The sequence below is a fragment of the Eschrichtius robustus genome, chromosome 2 (assembly GCF_028021215.1).
Source record: "Eschrichtius robustus isolate mEscRob2 chromosome 2, mEscRob2.pri, whole genome shotgun sequence".
NCBI classification, from domain to species: domain Eukaryota; kingdom Metazoa; phylum Chordata; class Mammalia; order Artiodactyla; family Eschrichtiidae; genus Eschrichtius; species Eschrichtius robustus.
In genome coordinates, this window is record NC_090825.1 from 112,244,770 (window position 1) to 112,266,497 (window position 21,728).

General features: G+C 54.7%; 1 protein-coding gene and 1 long non-coding RNA gene across 12 annotated transcripts in view; one reads left to right on the forward strand and one right to left on the reverse strand.

Moving 5' to 3' along the window:
* The first annotated feature begins 294 nt into the window (after positions 1-294).
* Positions 295-21,728, forward strand: part of JADE2 (jade family PHD finger 2) — a 48,886-nt gene continuing 27,452 nt past the window's right edge. For 3 of the 11 annotated variants that reach the window (XM_068535908.1, XM_068535901.1, XM_068535909.1), the window contains exons 1-5: positions 1,877-1,933; positions 5,689-5,873; positions 7,407-7,535; positions 10,818-10,875; positions 12,999-13,087. In XM_068535908.1, the coding sequence (XP_068392009.1) occupies positions 7,470-7,535; positions 10,818-10,875; positions 12,999-13,087 (213 nt within the window). In that variant the 5' untranslated portion in view covers positions 1,877-1,933; positions 5,689-5,873; positions 7,407-7,469. Of the gene's footprint in view, positions 353-1,854; positions 1,934-2,190; positions 2,222-2,665; positions 2,700-5,688; positions 5,874-7,406; positions 7,536-10,817; positions 10,876-12,998; positions 13,088-21,728 lie in introns of those variants that run through there. The other 8 variants (XM_068535900.1, XM_068535902.1, XM_068535904.1 and 5 more) reach the window with 8 other exon arrangements.
* LOC137759546 (uncharacterized) lies at positions 2,241-3,617 on the reverse strand. Its single transcript, XR_011073108.1, has 4 exons — positions 3,484-3,617; positions 3,187-3,361; positions 2,886-2,965; positions 2,241-2,648 (listed from the first exon to the last, which is right to left on the reverse strand). It is a non-coding gene; the product is annotated as an uncharacterized lncRNA (long non-coding RNA).

A 21,728-nucleotide genomic window follows, 5' to 3' on the forward strand; every position in this document is an offset into this window, starting at 1 on the left:
GAAAAAGTTGGCAATGATGCTTTGAGGATATTGGGCCAGGCTCCCAGGTCTTCCCCCCCCTCTCCCAAACCCCGCCTGAGAGCAGACCACCCCCTCCCTAGCTGGGAGCATCTGGGAAGGCTGCAGCTTGCCCCCCACTTCTCCCCATCCAGAAGGCCAGCCCTGCTCCTTCCTCGAGAGAAGGTGAGCGCGGCGGGCGCAGCGGGTTGGGTGGGTGTGGCCCGCGGCTCCGGGAACGGACCCAAGGCCCCGCCACCGCCCGAGAGCCGCCCGACAGCCCGCCTGCCTGGTGAGCGCAAGCTCTTCTTCCAGAAACTGCGAGGATCCCAGCGCACTGTTTGTGCACCACAAGGTCAAGTCGGGAAGTGGAGCCGGAGGAGGAGGGGCGAGGAGGCGAAGGGTGGGGAGAGGGGCGCCCCGCTTCCTCGCCAAGTGCCAATCCTTGGAAGTTGCCCCTTGGTTTTTAACCCTTTAGGGGGACTGGGAAGGACGAGCAAGGGGGAGGTGGCTACCCCGGGGCAAACTCCTACCGGGCCCTGGACGTGCAGCCACCCACCCACCCATCACTGCGTTCCCTACCCCCCGGAAATGCGGGGCAGAGCTGGGCGCCAGGAGGCACTCGGGCGGGGGGAGGGGGCGACGAACCCAGGAGGGACCCTCTCTACGGACCGCCCCTCCTTCTTGAGGTCGCCCACAATTTCAAGTTTCCCCCGCCCGGCATGTTAGTTTCCATCTGCTGTGGGTGGGGGAGGAGAGCCGCGCCCCCTCCCCCAGACTCGCGCGCGCCCCTCCCCTCCGCTCCTGCCAGCACTTTCTGCTCACTTCTGGCGCTGCGAGACGCCACGCGATTTATTCGTTTCGCATTTTAAAACCAGCGATTCAGGATCAGGGCCTAGAGCGAGGGTCTTCCAGCGCTGGAACCCCGGGAGGCGGGGTGCTCAGTGCAAACCTCGTTCCCTCCGCGAGTGTCGCCTTCAGGCTGTTATTTGCAAAGAAACGTCTTTTTGACGCAGGGAGAAATGGCAAATTTTAAGTACGTCATTAATATGGCGCCAAAAGATTTTTTTAAGTATAAGCTTGCCTTTTTTTTTTTTTTTTTTAAAGGTTGCGGGGGGCGCCGCCCGGGTCTGGGGCGCGAAGGGGGCGGGGTGTGAGCAGAAAGTGTGAGTGAGAGAGTGGAGGGGCGGGGTATGTGTGTGAGTGTGTGAAGTGTGAGCAGACCTGATGGGACTTGCACGGGCGCAGCCGCCGCTTGGGCCCGGCCCTGGGGACAGGGCGGGCTGGGGGCGCCCCAGAGCCCGTGGGGAGTCCAGGCCCGAGGTGCAGGCAAGAGGGCGGTCCGGCAGCGTACCCTCCCCCCGGAGGCCTGCAACGCTACCTGAACCCGCAGCTGAAGCCAAACAACTGGGCGGGGGGGTGGAGGGGTGAGGGGGGGGTGTCAGGAGTGGAAATCCGAGTGAATAAGAAAAAAGTGGCTACTCCCCCTCCCTCGCTCCTCCCGCCCGCCCCCACCCCACCCCCACCCCCACCCAAACACATTTTTTTTTTTTTCTAAAGAGATCACAAGGAAGTCTTGGTTTAAAAAGAAACAGAAACATACACAGGGGGGTTGGTGAATGGTGCCGACCGCGGCCATCGCAGTTGGAGGCTATTTGGGGGGGGGTGGGTTAGAAGCGTCCATGGAGTTACTTTGCACCCACTCCTAGCGGCAAGGGCTTAGGTCTGGCGGGCTGACAGTCCCCGGCCGGGTGCGGTGCCGGGGACCCCACGGGCCCGGCCGCCTCCCTCGCCACGACCCCGGATGGATGCGCGCCCCCCGCCCGCCCGCGCCGGCCCCAGGAGCTCCGGGTTTCAGGAGCATCCTTCCCACGCCGGCCCCAGCCGCGGCGCGTAGCCGGGGGTAGCGGCCCTCTGAAGGGCACCGCGGAGCAAGGTAAGATCCAGCCCCCGGCGACTGGCCCTGCGCATCTCCACGGCGTTATTTTGTGTTTTTGCAACAGATCTCCAGCGCTCCTCGCTCCCTCGCGCTCTCTCTCTCTCTTGCTCGCTCGCTCCCTCTCTCTCCTGCTGGCTGCTTGTTCTAGGAAGCCAGCGCGCGGGGGGGGGGGGGTGCCGATGCACAGCACAGGGGAGAGAGATTGCGCATGTTGGTCAGTCGTGTTTTAAAGAGTACATTGCGGGGAGGCTGAGAGGGGCGCATGCAACAACAACTTTTGGAAGGGTGAGCTTGGCGACCTTCTTTATTAATGACTGCGGCAAAGCGCCCCCGGGCCGGGGAGGGGGCGCGGGCGGGCGGGCGGGGGCGCGCCGGGGCTGCAACTTGCCCCGCGGGCTCTGGCAGGGCGGAGGGGCTGCGGCGGGAGACCTGTGCGGAGAGGAGGTCGCGCGGCCGGGTACGTGGGTTCGGAGGACCCGGGGCTATCTGCCCTCCTGTCTCCCCGAGTTTATTTTGTTGATACGCAGCACGTCCGGGCGCCGAACCGGGCTGAGCCGGTGCACATGACCCTGCGCTGGGCTCACGTGCAGCCGGTCCGGTCCCAGACACCTTCCGGGGGCCACCGCCTCCGCCCTGTCGCCCCCTCTCCGGGCTGGGTGCACGCGGGCTCTGCACGCGGGGGCAGCATGCTCAGCTCCCGGACGCGGAGGCTCTGCACAAATTAACCACAGTTTTTTGGAGGGGCGGGGGATACCCTTTCCAGGTGAGTATGGTGGGTGCGCAGTCCCAGCGCGGGGGGCGCGGGCTGGGGGTCGGGGGCAGCCCCCCCTCCAGGGCTGCGCGGGAGTCCAGCGGGGGAGAAGCGCTGGGAGTGGAAATGTACCGGCGGCGGCCGGAGCGGCGGGTGCGCGCCCGCGGGGCGACGGCAGGGGGCGTGGCCCTTGTTTACCTTCTCCCAAGTCTGCCGGTTCGCGTCCCACTCTGGGGACGGTTCTGCAGTCCCCTGCCGTCCGCCTCCACCCCTGAGTCCTGGGTAGTACCGGGAAGATGTAGGCAAGCGGCGGCCCGAGCCTGGGACCTACTCACCTGACTCCCAAATGAGTGACATTGCAGCCCCCGCCCCCACCAAGCACCGCTGCAGTCCCTCTCCCGGATCCCGGCCCCGCCCCGCCCCCGGCAGAGGCATCTTCCCGGCCTCACCTCCTTCCTCCCTCTCTCCCTCTCTCCCTCCCTCCTTCCCACCCACTCGCCTGCGCCTGCGGAGCCGCTCCTGCCCGCCTCCTCCCCGCCTGGGTGCAGACTTGTGGCTCCCTCCGGTCCATTCCCGCTTATCCCTGGGCCCTGAGACACCCTCTTCTTCAGGCCAAGGGATGAGAGGGGGTCAGCTTGATGACTCGTAGCTTTAATGTCAGAAAAGGGGAATGTCTGCGAGACAAGCAGGAAGCCTTCGCTATAGCTTCTAGAGGCCCAGGACACCCACCCTCCCTACACACACACCATCCTCACACACACAGCTGCCACCCCCCAAGGGGCTCGGCTGCCCTCACCCGCTACGCCTCAGCCCCTCCTCCAGCCCCGGGGGCCAAGGCCATCTCCCGGCGCCACCCCGGGCCCGAACCGCTTCTTGCCCTTCCTTCGACTGGGCCGGAGCCCCCCGCAGCCACCTCCGGCTCCTCCTCCCGGCTCCCGCGGTCAGAATCACGCCGGCGCGCCTCCAGCCTGCTGTCCCCCGGACTGCCTTTAGGGGCAGGCTGGAGGCGCGCGCCACCCCCTCCCAATCCCCTTATCCTCTGCTGCCGGTCGGGACATTTTTCCTTAACACCTTGAACGCAGATCTCCTGCCCTGGGCTACTGGGAACGGGAAGGGCTGTGTTTCCCATTTCTCGGTGCCAAGGGCAGGAAGCATGCGGCGCCTCTGGTCTCTGCAGACTCCCAAACCTTGCCCCGCGCTTAACATTCTCTCTCACTCCTTTACCCCATCCCCCCGCCGCCCCCATCTACTGCGGGATTCCAAGACACAAAGTTTCATATAGGGTCTGAGTTTTCAGGGTGTCCTCAGGAGGAGTCGTGTTTGCACTCCGAGCTGAGGAGCTGAGTGGGCACGACTGACCTGCCACCTTGCCTTTGTTGCAAGGGGGAGGAGCCCTGAGCTTTGAGTCCAGACAAACTGTGAGGATGTCCCTTTAACGTTTATGTTTGCAAACTGAGTCCTGGGCCTGGGTGGTGGTTGGGCTGCCTGGCCCCTCCTCCCAGGGTGGCATTAACTCCCTCCCTTCACTGGTAAAATTCCCAGTAGGACATTTGGCAGAAGATCTGGTCAGGGAGCTGCCAACCAGGCCTGGCCCTGTCTCCTGGGTTCCCAGGATGCTGGCTTCTCCCCTACCCTGACTTCTCCCACCTTAGGGCCCCAAGTGAAGGCACCATCCCTCCCATCCCATCTTCCTCAGGCGGGCTGGGACTCGCAAAGTGATCTAACAAGAAGAGAAGGAAAATAACAACAGAGTAACTGTAAGAGGAAGGAATGAGTAATAAAGCCGACCCAGGCGGGGAGGAGGGCTTTTATGTTTAAGAGATGCTATTTGCTTTTTAGGTCACAGGCTGCAAAAACAGGCTTTGATCCGAAGTGGGCGAATAATTTATTGAGAAAGTTTGCATGGTAGGGGAAAAAAGGGATGTTTGTTTGATCTGGAGGCCTCTCAGTTGTCCCAAGTGCTGTTGGCTGTTGTTTAGAGTGGAAAAGCATTTGGTTCCACAGCAAATGCCTCACCGAGGGAAGTCCTCGCCCCAGGCAGCAAGACTTGCAGTGAATGTTGGTTTTGAAATTGTTTAGCCAAGGGTCTCCCCAGCACTTTTGGAGTTGAAGTGTTTAAGGATAGAGTTGTTTGGGCTCGGGATGCAGCAAATGTGTCCAGAACATTTCCCATCCAACAGGCTTTTCCTTTCCCTAAATTGCCTGGCTAAACAGCCAATAACACTGATCCAAGAGGCTGTCAGAAATCTCCACATAGCTTTCGTTGACAGGTGAGGTGGGACTGCTGATCCCCAGCCCCCAAGTCCTTCCAGAATCATGAGGTTAGGCTTTTGACACTGATTTCCACATCCTTGAGGTTGGGGGCAAGGTATTCTGGTTAATCAGTGTTCCAGTTAACAGGGAGGTACTTGTCTTATACCCAAGACCCAAGTCAGAGGCTTCTAGTCCAAATTCTTAACAGCTCATCCAGCAGGCTCTTTGTGGGGCTCACAGTTTTCCCTTTAGGTTCTCCAAGGGGAGGCCAAGTCAGAGTTATGAGGAGGAGGGTACCCCTTGCTTGCCCTGTCCTCCACATAGGACCCTCACTATGTGTCTCAAAGATGAGGAACCCGGGAAGATTCTCAGAAAGCCCATAGGAATCTGGAATACCCCAGCCATACCTGGGAGTTGTAGGTCTGTGCAATGTACACTGTACCCCCTGGGGGGGGGAGGGGGGCAAGGTGCACTATTTGGAGCCAGACAGTCTAGGTTTGAATGCTAGCTTTGCAGTCACCAGCTGTGGCAATTGCTCTGTGCCTCAGTTTCTTCATCTATAATTGAGGTTAATAACAGTACCTACCTCATGGTGGGTGTGTGGATTAAACGATATATTGCATAAAGAAGGCTAAGCACAAAGCCAGGCAAGTGGTAAGCACTTGATTAGTATTAGCCATTCTTACTATTATTATTAATGACCTGGATAGGACCCAAATGCAGCTGACCTTTGATCTCTCCCCTTTAGGCTAGGCCAGAGAGCCAGCTCCCTTCTCTGAAGAAGGGATCAGAAGGACCCTGCAGTTGCCAATGGGCAGCCATCCATGGGAGCGAGTGGACTGAGCTTTGCCCTCTCTGAGGTGGAGGGTAGGGTGCGAAGGTGCTGAAGGACAAAGTAAACAAAGCCCCTTTCTGTCTCCCAGGATCCCCTTGGTATGTCCCCAGAACTGGGTCTGGAGGGTGGGTGTGGACAGTGTGTTCTAGGGGAGCTGGGTGCCCCCTGGGACACTTGGAATTGCAGGTGGGCAGTGGTGGGTGTTGGAGGAGGGTTAGGCTCCCGCATGATTGGAGAAGTAAGTTTGAGGATCTGTGTATACAGAATCATTTTTGTCATGGCAGTTGCTGTCCCCGAGAAGGCATCAAAGTTAATGAGAGATAGCAAAGAGTGGGGCTCTGACCCCCGTTTAAAATGGTTTAAGAGTGTGCAGCTCTTGCTTTCTGAATGTCTGGCCTTCCCGACACAAGCAGGCTCTGAGGACAGGTTTTCCAGCCGAAATATCATTAAATTGTATTAGCATCTTATTACACACACGCCTTAGTGGCCTGCCTCAGACAGGGAGAGTTTTTGTTTCTCTTTGAAAGATTGTGTCTGGAATGGTAAATTGCCTGCTTGAAAGCCTCCCCACCCCCCCTTTTTTTAAGGAGGAAGACGAAATCCTGCTGTGTGTGGTGGCAGGCTGGGTAGGCCTGGTGGCCCCCAGAGAGGAGAGGCCGGAGGCCAGGTTGGGGTGTTTTAACTGCCTAGGGAGCTGCTGCAGTAGCAGGCCTGAAAGGCCCACTGTTTCCAGGGTCAGCTGGAAGGGCGTTAATGGACGCCCAGGGTGTTTATTTGAGTTTATTTGTGGAGAGGTCTTTAAAAGGGGGCTGGCATTGGGCATTGGTGTTTCAAGTCCAGACCCGAGGCCCCCACTAAGACCAATGGCTAGTGTTGCCAAGAAAACATCTGCCACCAAATTGCTGCCCTATTACTGAGTTGACATTGATCATTAGCCAGGAGCCCAACCAAATAAAGCCTCCTGGAAAATGTGTGAGGTTAAGACAGGGAAGGCGGGCTATGCAAACGGGACGAAATCTTGGGCTGAGGTGTTTGCTCCCGAAAGCCGCGAGCAGGCCAGCTGGGTTGTGTGGTCCCACACTTCTAGAGGGAGGAGACAAGAACACACGCGGCACTCCATGTGTACCAAGCCCCTGTTATGTGCTGGGGCGCCAGCAGGGATCCAAACAGTTGCGCTTTTTACTCTCGTGGAACGTATATTCCCAAGGAGAAGGACATTCAGCAAGTAGCTCAACAAACACAAATTGTGATTGGTGCCCTGAAGAAGAGGACTGATTGGGTGGTGGGCTTTCTATAGATAAGGCAGCTGGCATAGACCTCTGTGACGTTTAAGCCGAAACTTGAAGGATGAAAAGTCAGACGTGCCTAGGCTGCGTAGATCATCCCAGGCAGAGAGCACACCTGTGCACAGGTCTTGACCCATGGACTGTTTGGTTTGTTTCGGGAAATGAAAGGAGGCCAGTTTGGCTGGGAAGTGGTGGGGATGGGGGCGGTGGTCAGTATGTGGTAGGCAGGGGTAAGATCTCGTAGGGTCTTATGGTCAGAAGCTTGAGTTTTGCCCTTTGAGCAGCAGGAAGCCTTTGAAATATTTTAAATAGGGCATGACATGATCTGATTTATGCTTTTTGAAGATTATTCTGGCTGCTGTGTGGATCTTGGATTATGAGGGAGCCGTAGCGGAAGCTGGAAGATGAATGAGGAGTCCTGCAAGAGATGAGACTGGCTTGGACCAGTATGGTAGCAGTAGAGATAGGGGAAAGGTGGGTGGATTCTCACTGTGTCCTGGGGGGAGCGCCCACTGGACTTGCAAGGGTTGGCGGTGGGGCGGAGGAGGCTGTGGGCTGCTGCTCATTGAGGGGACTCAAAGAGGGGGCCCGAAGGAGAGCCGTGTGTGTCTCCGTGCTGGGGATGGTGTGGGAGTGCAAGTGGGCTGGTGGCAATGGCAGGAAAAGGGGACACTTTCTTTCCCAGAGTCTTCTTTGTAGGTAAGGTTTCAGGAGCACTTTCTGTCCCTAAAAGCAAGTGCCTTGTGACCCTGAGGTATTTTCCCAGAGCAGACCTTGCTTTGGGAGAGGTTGGGGGAGGCAGTGGAAAAGGAAAACCAGAGGCCAAGACCATGTCTTGGCACTCCCATCCCCCACCTGCATGTATAGCCCTGGATTTCAGCTTTGGTAAAAGAGTCGTCCCTGTCCCCTTTGCTGGGTTGGAGAGGGCCTTCATGGGGCTTCAGGGGAGCCCAGGCCTCATTTGGGGCTTCATTAGCCACTGACAGTAGAGGCTCACCTGCGGCAGGGAGGCCTTTGGAACAGACTTGGTTCAAAGGAAAGAAGCAAAGCAGTGGTTTCCCTCTGAAGCCTAGTTATTATTCAAGTTAAGCCACCGCAGAATCTGCTCCCTTAATAACACCCTGCTAAGGAGGACTCTGGGGTGTTTCACAGAGGGCAGGTTGGACGGGCGGCTGGCTGAGGGTGGGGTGCAGGTCTGCACGCTGACAGGGCACACTGGTCCTAGGCAGTGAGAAGGTCATTGGCAGTCAAGAGGTCCTGTTGTAGGGGACCTTGCTTACCGTACAGGCTCACTGCCTCGCTGAGGAGGCCTTCAGGTGGGCGCTGGTTAGGAGGACTATCCACCTGGCCCGAGTCCGCTGTGGAATTAAGAACCAGCACTCATACGGAGTGCCAGCCACTGTGCTAAGGGCTTTATACTGCTCTCATTTACTCACCAGCTGGTTCTGGCCCACAGATGTGTTTAGTTTGGCCCTCTCAAAGTGTTTTAAAAATCTGAATCAGTTGCCAACATTATAAGTTCAGGAGATTTATGTAAAATTCCAGATACAGTTTGTGTCCTTTGGGAGGTGTGTCTTTTCCAAGGTCCCTGGTCTAGTGAGGGGTGCAGGTAGTATTTGAACTTGGCCTCCCTGAATCCAGTGCTCCTGCTTTTTATGCTATGAGAGAGCCTGGCTTGCAAGTGCCCCTTTGCTGGAAATGAAGAGAAATGCAATTCATGTAGAGGATTGCAGGAGAAAACAGGTGGATGCGCTTAGAGCACCTCTCCCCCTACTCCTGTTCCACCAGTGACAGGGCTGGGTTGGCAAGATGTAGGCTAGAGTCAGAGTTCTGCTAAAGTCACCTCATCACACTCAGACCCCAGAGGACAGCAAGGATGGGCAGCTGTGGGTGGTGGAGCATTATTGCCCCATTCAGTGTATGACCTGAGCCACTGGGCTGCTTGCACTCTGCTGCACAGAGGCAGGGTAACCTAAAGGTCAAGAACATGGTCTCCTGAGTCAGACCTCTTACGAGCACTGTGATCTTGGGCAAGTCACTTAACCTCTGAGCTTCATTTTCCTCAGCTGCAAAAGGGAAGCAGCCATCAGGCCCACCAGCACCAAAGGGCTGTTCTGAGGCCTCAGTGAGGCCTCAGTGAGGTCCCTCAGTGAGGACGCACCCTCTCCCCAAGCAATGGGTGCTTAGCAGTTTTAGCTCTTGTTCCTGCCTCCTTGGTGTCCATGCTACCACTAGGCATCCCTCCATACCCCCACACCCTCTAGAGAGCACTTTGCCTGCACCTTTGGAGCTGGGCAGCAAGCAGCCCCAGTGAACCTTCCTGTCATCCTGATCCTGCTACTGGGGACACAGGGGTGGAGAGAAGCTCCTGGCTAAGGTCAAGTATGAGGCAGGAGGGTACTTCTGAGTAGCTCAGAGTCCTGGGTAGTCACACCCCACCTTAGAGAGCCAATGCTCCCTGGTCTTTGCAGGGCCACAGTCAAATAAGGTGACCCCCAGGCTTGGGCATGAGCAGACTTGGGATGACAGCAGGTGGCAAATGGGATTCCGAGTGGGGGTGGGGAGCCTGGCTGGCCTGCAGCTGGGACGGGCAGCGGGGCCTTTTCCCTACTGACACTGGCTCCTTGTCCTTTGCTGTGGACAGTGAGGCGACCCAGGGTCTAGACTGACAGGAGCACGGTGGGAAGCACTCTGGGCCCTGAGCCCCAGGTCTCTTCTCACGTTAGGACTCGGCCACTGACTAGCTGCGAGACCCGGGGCAGGTTAACAAGCCACTCAGTGTGCTCCCCTCCAAGAGGGGACAAGAGCAGGCTCTGCCACCCAGGACTCTGCAGGATTAGAGGAAATAATGGGTGGGAAAGCACTTCCAAGAGGCAGGAGCTGACAGGGGCACAAAGGCAGCTCAGTGTGGGCTCAGGGATCAGACCACGTGGATTCAAACCCCAGCTCAGCCAGTCACTAGCAGGACAAGGCACTGAGCCTCGTCAGTAAAAGAAGCTAATAGCTCACAACTCCCCAGGCTGTTAGGAGCTGAGATAGCATGGGGAGGGGAAAGAGCTCAGTATGGGAGAGCTGCCCTTCCTACCTCGAAGTTAAATACTGTCCTGGAGAGAAAGTTGGTTTTTACTTTTATCTGGAGAAGGCCATTGAGGGGAGGGAGGGCAGCCCAGCCCAGCCCATTCACCCTGGGCCTGGTGTGGCTCAGGGGCCCAGCTTGCAGCCTCCCTGCCCCCACCCCATTTCCACACCCCTCTGGCTGCTGCTCTCAGTATGTGCCCTCAGTGCTGTCTGGACTGGCTTGTCCCTCAACTCCGATAACCTGGTCCTCCTGGAAGAGTCAGTCTTGTTTCCTGTGCCCTCCCTCCTCAGCACCCAGCAGGGTACCACTTGTTACTTGTAGGTGAGAGTGGATTCTTCGGTGGGCCTGAGTTTCCTTGAGTGGAAGCTGGCACTGGGCAGGTCCTAGTCTCTGTTCATTCTGGGGCTGCTGACCCCCCTTGCCCTCCAGACTCTCCGTTGTCTGAGGCTCTGGGCTCAGGAGGTGGGAGATGCCGCCCCCTCTCCCAGCCCCAGGGCCCTTGTAGGTGGGCGGGGAGAGGGAGAGGCTGGTGAGGAGAAGGCTAGGGCACGACCTTGTTCTCACTCTTTCTCTGCAGTGGGGTGAGCGTGGGGAGGTAGGTTATTGGGCAATTTTCTGAAAGACTGAGGATTTCCCAAGCCGCCTGTGAGTATAATGGGGCCTGCCTTTCATTGCAGATGGAAGAGAAGAGGCGAAAGTACTCCATCAGCAGCGACAACTCTGACACCACCGACAGTAAGGCCTTCCATCTGGGGCTCCTACAGGGAAAGTGTTTGCATAGTTATCAGGCCCACAGGCCCAGGTGGGGGGACACTGCCCCATGGTCTCAATGGTGATGAAAGCATAAATCAGGCCAGGTCCCTCTGCTCCTAAGAAAGTCCCCACACCACTGTGGCCTCCAGGGCCTTGCTGTCCTCTTTACTCTACTCCCCTTTACCCTCTAGCTCTCAGCCCCATGTGTTTTGCTCTGGTTGGAACAGATCAACTCCCCCCTGGGCCTTTGCCTGTGCTGTTCTTGGCTGCTAGGAACACATCCCTCTCCCTCTGGCCCTGCCGTTGAGTCAGGGCCCTGTAGGAGTGTCCACACAACAGATAAAAAACCTGTCACTCTTCATTATAGTGACCTGATAAGTATCATTTCCCAACCAAGTATCATTTCCTTATTAAGGTAAGCTCCTTGATAAGAGGGGTCATGTCTTGCTGACGGCTGTATCCAGCTAGATCGGGCACATAATAGGTGATCAGTAAATGTTTGCTGAAAAAATTAATGAAGGAGTCTGACTTTCATGGGATCTTGGCAACAGAACCTCAGGGTAGACTTGTGCAGGGGCTGGGTGTGCCAGCCCTGGATGGGGGGGTGGGGCACTGTTACAGAGAAAATGGGGCTTAGGGAGCCTCTTCTGAAATACAGAGGCGAAAAGGGAGGTTTGTGTCAGGTGAGGGCTTCTTTCAGGTACTAGAAGGCAGCTCTTCTCAGATGCCCTAGGAACCTGGGCCTGCATGAGCCAGTCGGAGTAAAGAGTTCCATTCTGCCCTGTGTAGGAGAGACACTCTGCCAGGAAGATCCCACTTAGCGGTGCCCTCTGGTGAAAGCCCAGGCTGAGGAAGAGCCTGCACTGCCAGGGAGGCTGGGCCTGGAGCCCTGCAGCTGTAGACCTTAGTTTGTTCACGTATATGGTGAGCAACTGGGATTGGGGAAATCTCCAAGGCCCCTTAGAGCTCCCTGAGTTCTCTGATCCCCCGGAGCCTGAGGACACATGCACTAGAATGAGAAATCAGGTCCCAGCCCCTTCTCTCCCTCCAGGTTTCACTCATTGTCCTTTGGGGTCTGTTTGCTCAGCTTGGCTCTGGTGTCTGACCTGGCCGGCTGTTCCTCCCTGCAGCAGTAGATCACAGTGTCCGGCCCTTTGTGGCTGCAGTCACACTGCCTGTGGCCTGTTTCAGTAGAGCCAGGAAGAACTGCATCCTCTGCTTCTAACTTTATTTCAGGCAAAGGAACTCTTGAGGGCCAGGCGCCCGCAAGGGAGAGCATCTGGGCAGCTGAGCCCTGTTTCTGCGTTGGAGTTGGGCCAGGCTGAGGCATCCTCCCTTTTCACCAGTCCCCACCACTACCCATCCATAGCTGCTGCTCCTTTGACCCGTAGGAGTGGGGGCCAACCTGAGAGTAGTCCAGCAAGGGCCTCTAGACCCTAGTGATAATAGGTAGTCTTTATCAAGGCAGCGCTGTGTGCCAGGGACCGTGCTAAGACTTTACAGGCATGATATCATTTAATTCTCACAACAACTCTTTGAAGATAGTTATTCTCTGCCCCCATTTTATAGAAAAGCAAGCTGAGGCTCAGAGAGACTAAGTCATTCGTCCAGGGTGAGGAGCTAGTAAGTGGCTGAGCCAGGGCTCAAGGTTAGTCTGTGGGTCTACTTTAGAGCAGCAGTCTTCCCACCACCTTGTCTCGCCTCTGCATACCCACTGGGCATCATCCCAGAGTGTCTAATCAGCAGTGGGGGTGGAGAGTGGCCACAGGAGGCTTATTATAGCCCTCCTTCACCAAGGAGGAAGCAGAGGACCAGAGAGGGCAAGGGACTTGTCATGGATCACACACAGGAAGCTAATACTGAGTCCTTGTCCAACTGCCTTTCACCTCCCAGGCCTCTTCTGGTTGGTGAGTAGAGGAGGCATCATGTCCCCATTCATCGTTGGAAAGGCCCAGAGCAGGGTCAGTCCACCAGGTGCTTACAGAGGCCTCCACCTCCTGAACATTCAAGACAGAGCTTTCCTGACAGGCTTCCTTTCCTTGGACATGGGTGGGTGGTGTTCCTGGCCTTCCAGGGGCCCCTCATGGGCTGTGCTGTCTCTGCAGGTCACGCTACATCTGCATCAAGATGCTCCAAACTGCCCAGCAGCACCAAATCAGGCTGGCCCCGGCAGAACGAAAAGAAACCCTCAGAGGTGGGTAGTGACAAGTATCCTGGAGAAAGATGAAACAGAGGTGGAAAGGAGAGGGCGGGATGTATGGGGGAAGTGCAGGTATATGGGGGGAGGGGAGAGGATTCCTGGCAGAGGGTGCAGTCATTGCAGAACAAGACCAGTATGGCTGAGTAGAGTGGATGGGAGGAAGGGGTGGGGGAGCCAGTTCTCATAACCTTGTAGGTTGTTGTAAAGATGTTCCTATTGATCTGAGTGAGAGGAGAAGCCTTTCAAGGATCATAAGCAGGGTAATAATATAGTCTGCAGTTCTAATGAAAGGTCCCACTGGCTGCTGTGAGGGGAGGGGAATATGAGGGGCAAGGGTGGGAGCGGGGAGGATTCTTTGGCAGTTGTCCAGGAGAGAAATGATGGTGGCTTAGAGCTGAGTGATGGCAGTAGGATAAGAAGCAGTAGGACCTGGGACATTCTGGAGGTTGAGCCAAGAGTGACAGGATTTGCTGATGTAGGGATGAAGGGTGGAGTCCTCAAAGTCATCCAGTAGGTCATCCACTCCTTATTATGCCCATTTCACATGCATCTGCCCTTTAAGCCTTCCTTACTTTGACTCTGTTTCTTGGGACAGGTAGAGGTACTTATGGCCTCTGGAGCTGTGGAGAAGAGCTTTGGGGGTGGGTAGACAAATGGACATGCGATCCTGCCTCTGCAGCCCCTGAAAAATTGCATCCTAGAGCCTCATCGCTCCCTCTTAGGTCTTTAATGCATTGCACTGGGCACAAAAGAGACCCTTGGCACAAATGAGGCTGCCAGAGCCTTGAGTACCCAAGAAGGGGGTTGCTTTCGAATCTGACCCTTAAGAGAGAGATTGTTCTGCAGCCCACAGAGTAGCCAGGCACTGGGCTAGACACTACTTTTTTAACCCTCCTGTTATAATGAGGAAATTGAGGATCCTAAGGTTATACAGCCAAGATGTGAGGTTCTTGGGGCCAACCGCGCCAAGGGTGGGAAGGCTTAGAGTTCTGGGGCAGAGCACTTGGCCCGGGTTGAGGGAGGATATCTTTGTTCTGAGCCTGGCAGCCTCCTCTCCCCTCCCTCACTGCAGGGGCCATCCTGGAGCTGCTATCATTAGCCAGTCCCCAGGGGGGGGTCTTCCGAAGAACCTTGCATTTGAAAAAGGACTCCCCGCCTCCTCCGGGAGCTGGCCTACCCTGGGACTCTCCTTTTGTGGGGTTGGGGGTGGGGACACCTTTGAGACTTGAAACCTCCCATTCCCATCCCCCAACCGAGTGTCCTCCCTCGGCCCTATAGGGGAGCGGTGGAGATGGAAGGAGATATCTCCAGGAATGCAGTCAGGACTGGCATGAAAGCAGAGGGTGAGGTGGGCATGGGAGGATGCTGTTCTTGAGGCTCTTGGCACTTCCTGGTCTAGCCCTGCTCAGTGGGTGGAAGGCATGTGCTCATGTGCACTGGGAAGTAGGATGCAGAGTGTGCTGGGCCCTGGGGGTCCCTGGGACCACCCCTCCACCCCTCTACCCCCACCCCCATCTTGAGAGCTGCAGGGGCTCCCAATTACTACTAGGGTTGGATTAGTAAAACAATAGCCATCTTTTGTGCCTTTCTGGTCCTGGAAGGCAGGAATTGTTCTGCCTGTTTTGGAGCTGAAGAACCTGCCTCTCAGAATCCCACCTGCCCCCTGCTTTCAGGGGCTATTCAGATTGGAGAAAGGAGGGGAAGTTCTGGGGAGGCCCTGGGGCTGGCTTAATCCCTTCCCCTGACTCTCCCTTCTTGCCCCAGTGGGAGGAAGGGCCTCCTCTCAGGGCGGAGATGCCTGGGGCAGTGCTGCCATCTACACCCGGGATAGGCAGGGGGCTGGGGGGAAACAGGTGTCAAGCAAAGGCTGAGGGGAAAGGGTGATTTGCATGGGGCTGAAAATTCCCCTGCCTCTTGGGTTTTCCAGCACAGGGCCTTTGAACCTTTCCCCACCTAAAAATAGAGTCAAACCATTGCAAGGGTGTTGATCCCCAGCCCTGCTGGGGACTGGCCATGCACGGCCCTGGGTTCAAACCCAGGAGCCTCTGCAGGGGGCTCTGAGGCCTGACTGGAGACACCCGCCCTCAAGTCTTAGGCTCCAGGAGAGCTGAGGAAGTCTTCCCCGCCTTGAACTGTCGCCAAGGACAGGCTTTTCCTCCCACAGCAGGCTGGAGAGCAGCCTGCGAGGTTTCCCTCGTCCCCTAAGTGAGGAGGCTGAGCCATAGCCGGCATAAATTCCAAGTTATCGTGGGGCAGAGAGGAAACCATCAATGAAAGCTTCCAAATTATTTGGCTCATGAGAAGGCAGAGATGAAAGCGAGGATTTGGCGGCAGATAACGTTTGCAGTAAATCTCTTCACTGGGCTGTCCCTTCTCTTTCTGTGCATGGGCTGGAGAGAAAGGCCTTTATAATCTGCGGGGGCTGGGGGCCGAGGGCTGTGGACACCTGGTGAAAGGGCATCTGGAGTCCCTTCTGCTCAGTCCCCAGAGTAAGAAGCCGGAGGGGGGGTGCTGGTTTTCAGGCTGCTCACACGGTCTGCTCCCAGTCTGGCCCAAGTTCCCAGCCTCAGTGCTTGCAAGTTGATGTGTGTGGCGCAGGAGTCCCTTCCTGGCGGCCGCAGAGACACGGGACCCGTGGTTTACTTCGTCTCCTCATCTGTGAAGGTGGACGGTGATGGGTGGAGATTTGAGGATTAGGAGTGTTTAGCGTAGCAGCAGCACTGGCACGTAGAGAAGCCACCAGCTATGGAAAGAGCTGGGGCTGGGTTTAGGCGACACTGGCAGGGCTGCCCCTGGAATGACCTGTGCACTCTGAGGGTGCAGATCAAGGAGCACCCTATACACCAGAGGGAGGTGCCCCAGGCTGGAACAAAGTGCTCTGACCAGGAGTCAGGACCCTGGACAGGGCCGAGGCCTTGAGGCCCAGCTTCCCTTCTGGCCCTTAACCAGTGGGTGGCCTCCCTCATCCTGAGTGAAAGGGGACTGCAGGCCTCAGTACTGGGGGCTGAAAGAACAGGCCCTGGGATTCCTGGGAGGCTGGGTTAGGATTTTTGGTGGAAGTACACTAAGTCTGAAGTTGGCCCCAGGATCCCGTTTGGCAGTGGAGGGGAAAGGTGGGGCTGACCCCAAGAACACAGGCTGCTGCCTTCTTCTGCTCTGCCTGCCAGCGGGATCCCAACAAAGCTGAGATCTGTCCCTTGGGGCTTAAGTCGGCCAGACTAGTCCTCAAGGAGAGGAAGGGATTAGCCTGGTTAGGGAGGTGATATTAGTACATAAACCGTGCTGAGGCCTTGGGTTTCTGGCCTGGCCTGTCTCACCAAATAGCATGAACATAACTTAGTGGGTCATATCTGTGAGAGCTTGATAGAGATCACAGACCAGAGATTATTTTTTTAAATACCAATATCAGACCCCCATCCCTTATGATTCCCAAGAATTCTGACTTAAATGTTCTGGAGTAGGACCCCAGGTACCTGCACTTTTTAAAAGCCCTCCTGCTGGAAGCCAGGCTTAAGAACTACTGCCATAGGGTAGGAATAAAGACGCAGACGTAGAGAACGGACTTGAGGACACAGCGGGGGAAGGGGAAGCTGGGATGAAGTGAGAGAGTAGCAGTGACATATATACACTACCAAATGTAAAATGGATGGCTAGTGGGAAGCAGCCGCATAGCACAGGGAGATCAGCTCTGTGCTATGTGACCACCTAGAGGGGTGGGATAGGGAGGGTGGGAGGGAGATGCAAGAGGGAGGGGATATGAGGATATATGTATACATATAGCTGATTCACTTTGTTATACAGCAGAAACTGACACACCATTGTAAAGCAATTATACTCCAATAAAGATATTAAAAAAAAAAAAAGAACTACTGCCATAGACCTTTTCTCCTGATCTGCTAAGACAGGAGTTTCTGGCTTGGTCCTCCCTGGAAGTTGAGGGAGGAAGGGAAGGCCTTCCAGCCTGGGTCCGTGACCTAAACAAAGGCTGGAAGTGTGGGTGGGGGCATCCCGCAGCTCACCCCTTCTCCCAAAGCAGCCAGGGGACTGACAGGTTTCTGCCAAACCCTCCGCCTAGCATAGGTGGGAAGGGCAGTTTGAGAAGAGACCCGGAGGCCGTCCTGTGGTTTGGAGGCTGCTGTTTGAAGCTGTATCTTCCTCAGGCCTGGGGCAGAGAGGCAGATGGAGGGGCAGGCCGAGAAGTAAGGGTTTCCCCTAGGCAGGCTGTCTTGAGGTAGAAAGCTGAAAGCTGTGTTTTCAGGAAGTTAGAGTCCCCAGAAGTCAGCCAGTGGGCAGGGACATAGGTCTTTAGGACCCTAGAACTAGTGATTAAACTCAGCAGACACTTGAGAGCACCTACTAGGCCCAGCCTAGTGCTAGGGGCACAGAAAATGCAGGCCCTATCCCTGGGGAGCTTGTCCTCTGACTGTTAGCAGGATGCAGGTGCTATACAGGAAAGTGTCCGTTATGAGAGGTGCAGCCGCTTTGCCACTAAGGAGCTCTGTGACCTTGGGCAAGTAATAGTTTCTCTCTGAGCCTCAGGGTCATCATCCATAGAGCCCTGCCCTGCAGTTACTGTTCTGTAGATGTGACTGTCCTGTCCTGAGGCCTGTGGAGCCTGGGGGTAGGGGAGATCCCAGATGTGAGTGGAAGTGAAGCTTGCCTCCCTGGGATGGAAGCCTGGATGGTCCCAGAACAGGGTGGGCAGGAGCTGGCCTCCTTTTTAGGCCCCGGTGACAAACTGTATATACCCCTAGATGAGAGAATGGGGCTTCTCTGCCTGTCCACAGGGGCCCTTCACCAGTGCTCAGCCTTTCACCTCTGGGACAGGGCCCAGGAGAAAGAGGTGACCCTGTGAACAGCCTCTGCCACCAGTGGAGTGTCTTCCTGACCCAGGGTCTATGAAAGTTCCTCTATAAGGATGGCCTTCCCTAGGAAAGGCAGCGAGTGGAGAGTGAGAATGCAGTATATCTGCTTGACCCATTGCTTTTGAAAATGGACCCCTTCCTCCCTGGGTGAAGGCAAGGGTGACCAGATTGTGCTGGGGTGCAAAGCCACAGGATAAATAAGGTGTATTCTTGGAGGAGCCAGAGGTGTTACCCAAATGTTTGAAATAACATATTTTATATTAAAACAATGATGGCGTATGTTGTAGCAAAATGCTCCCAAACTTGAGAGGTAAAACAGGAGGCTCCACAAAAAAAAAAAAAGTTTTTTGCTTGCCCCTGTGGTTTTGAGCGGTGTTTCTAGCCAGCAGTTCCTCTGCTACCCTGGGAAGCAGGCAGGCAGTGAGGGGGGAGCCCTTACGCTGGGCTAAGCGCCTGCTCTCTGAGCCTCCCACTGCCTTCCTCTGGGGTGGGGGGCAGAATCCACTTCTCGTATAGTTGGAAACATTGCTGCTCCCGCCAACTGGAAAGGCCTCCCGGCCTCTGGGACTTGTCTTGCAAAAGAAATGTGTGTAATAAATTCTCTTTAAGAGCAGGAAGTGCTGTTATCCTTGTGAAAGAGAAAGAGATGTTGAGTGTGTGTGTGTGTGTGTGTGTGTGTGTGTGTAAATGTCTGACCAAATTAGCCTAGTGGTAGCTTGAATGGGACTGGGAGGCTATTTCCAGAGCCCTTCTCTGGTGTTTTAGGCCTAATTTTAAGTATCTAAGTACGCTCTTGGCTGAGATAGTCTTTATCAGTTTCCAGCCCAAGAAAGAGATTTTTTTTAAAAGAAGAAATAGCTGACTGGTTTGCAGGCAGCATTACATTGGTTACAGGACAGTGCAGACCTTAGACAAGTGGTTTAACCTCTCTGAGTCTTGGCCTCCACATCTGTAAAGTGGGAGTAATATGAATTAGGTGAGATTGTATATATATAGCGTTTAGCACAGCACCTGGCATACTATAACAGGGCAATCACTTTTCACTATTAGCTGTTCTTTCTAATGAGATGAGGTGCTCAGAAAAAAACTGATTTCAAATGAGGTGCCGGTAGTAATTTTACTTGGCTCTTTCAGGACAGACTGTCAAACATCCTTGGGGAGATTAGAGAGAGGGGGCACTCCTAGCTTTGCATTGGGACTTTTGATGTGGACAGAGTCAAGGAGAGGCAGTCCTGGCCAAAGCCATTTTCATTGGCTTTGGGACAGTGACCAAGACCAGTTCCTGAGTTCCACCTGGAAGAATCCTTTGGGCCAGCCCTCTGTCTCCACTCTCCCTGCTAGGAGGACAGGACAGGAAGTTTCAGAGTTTAGTCATACTTCAGACCAATCCTGGGGTTCATTCATTTACTCACTCACTTGTTCCACAAGCATTTCTTGAGTACCTGCTATGTGCCAGGCACTGTGCCACAAACAGGCACAATGATAAGCACGACACATGCAGTCTCTGCCTCTCTCAGCTTGATTATTAGAGGAGATGGACATTAAACAAATAATTACACAAATAATCATATTCTGTAATTATGATAGGTGTTGGAGCTTTTCCTTAAGTGACTGAACTTCCCCTTGTGCCTCTTGGTCTGAAATACACTATGATATAATACTTCACCCTTGAGAAAAGGAAACAGAAACTAAGGTCCCAGGATGAAATGTTCAAATAACATTCATAAATCTTGTGATCATATACAGAAACTCTTAGCATAGCAGAGTGAAAGTTGCCTGTTGTCATTGTCTTTATTTGCTTTTGGACATCATGTCAGACTCCAGATATGACATGCTTTCTGGCATAGCCTGTTTTTGGTTCTTCTGGGGAAATAGATACAGAAAGCTCAATAGACTTTTCAATGCCTGTGGTCTTCAGTCTTGGGAAAAGGAACTAGAGGGCAAGCCACGTGCACTTTCCCCACGTCTGGGCAGAGCAGGGTCTTCAGCTCCCTTCAGAGCTGCATTGGCACCTCTGGCACTCACATTGGTTACTAGATTAGAGTTTTAGACCTTTAAACATTCTTCATACTGTTTGAAGAAGCTACAATTAACATCTCCCAAGCAGCTCAGCAGAACTTGGTTGCTAGGCAGCAGACCTTTAAAGACAATTTGTCAATTTCTGCCAAAAGAGAAAAATAGTAAACATTCACATTCTTAGAAAATTGCTTGTTTTCCAGCTTCCAACTTCCTTGCCGTGGCAAGGCCTCCAGTTCATCAGTGTCCATTTTATTCCTTATTTAGTTTTCATAAATAATTCAGAGGCATTTTAGGAGAATAATCGAGCCTTCTTTTAAGCCTAACCTTTGGCAGTTCAAAACAGAAAGATGTTTGGGTTGCCGTATTTGTGGACAGGTTTTATATGAATGTACAGGGGTTCCTTTGGAAGGTACAGAGTACCGAGCTGTAGCCTTGGGCAGCTACCCAGAAAGGTGGTAGCAGATCCATGGGAGGCTCTTGAGTCATTCAGCCTTAGTTAGCACCTAGCATGTGTCAGGCCCTGCGTGCACTGCTGCAGCAAGAGACGAGGAGATTCCAGTACAGGGGCTGTGGAAGTTCAGAGGAGCCCAGAACTCAGCCTGGCATCAGGGAAGGCTTCCCAGAGCAGATGTGGGCTGGACTAATACCCTAAGCGTGAAACAGGCTGCCCCCACTTTGGCAGGGAGAAGAGTGTCCCAGCAGGGTCCTCTCATGTGCCAAGGGTGAAAGGTACTTGGGAGGGAGACTACCCGTGCATCCTTGTGGCCATGGGGCCTGGTAGACTCTGCAGCTCAGCCTGAGGGCAGTGGGAAGACAGTAGAAAGCCACTGGGGAACTTGGAACTTGCGAAGGTCACTGTCTGATTTGCATATTCCAGCCCTTGGGGAAACCACTTGATTTGGCTTAGGGTTAACTCAAGGGCATTGGCAATGAGCAGGTGGCCAAGAGGGGCTGGGGTTGTGCAGGGGTGCTGAATGGCTCCGGTGTTGTCTATCTGGGTTCCTTTGCCACTTCCAACATGAAGGACCTTGTGTAGGTTATTAAACTAACCTGAGTCCCGGGTTTCTCAACTGTAAAATAGGGATGATGGTAGCACCCACCTCACAGAGTTGGTATAGGGACTAATAATTCAAGAACAGCCATTAGACTGGCGCTGGGCACACAGTGCTCGTTAAGTGTTGACTGGTACCATTAAGATAGTGCTGCCCTTCCTGTGCTTCCATCAGTCCTCTGCCCAAAAGGGCCACTGGTGTCCAGTCTGCCCCCTGCTGCCTGAGTGACCGCAGATGAAACTTGCAACTCTCTTGGGACTGGACTCTTTTTTTTTTTCTCTCTCTCTCTCTCTCTCTCTCTCTCTCTCTCTCCTGAATCTCCCTGACTGAATTGAGCACGGGATCCCTTCCAGCTCTGAGTTCTCAATGCCAAGCCTGTTCCTAGGTCAGGGCCACGTCTCCGCCCGCTGGTGTGGCTTGGCACTGTGTCTGTGCCTTACAGACTAGGGCTGCCTCTTGCTCCATTCAGTCCACGTGCTTGGGTTATTTCAGCTCTGGGTATATCCATGATGTGTATCACCTGTTCATGGGGGTTCAAAAAGCATTGCCAAGGAGCCAGCTGGGGGCCCTGAAGGGCCCTTTTATTCATTCATTCATTTAATCATCCACTGAGTCACTATTTATTGAGCACCTACTATGTGCCAGTCACCCTGCCAGGCATTGAGAATGTTGCAGAGAATAGGACAGGTGTGGCAGGAG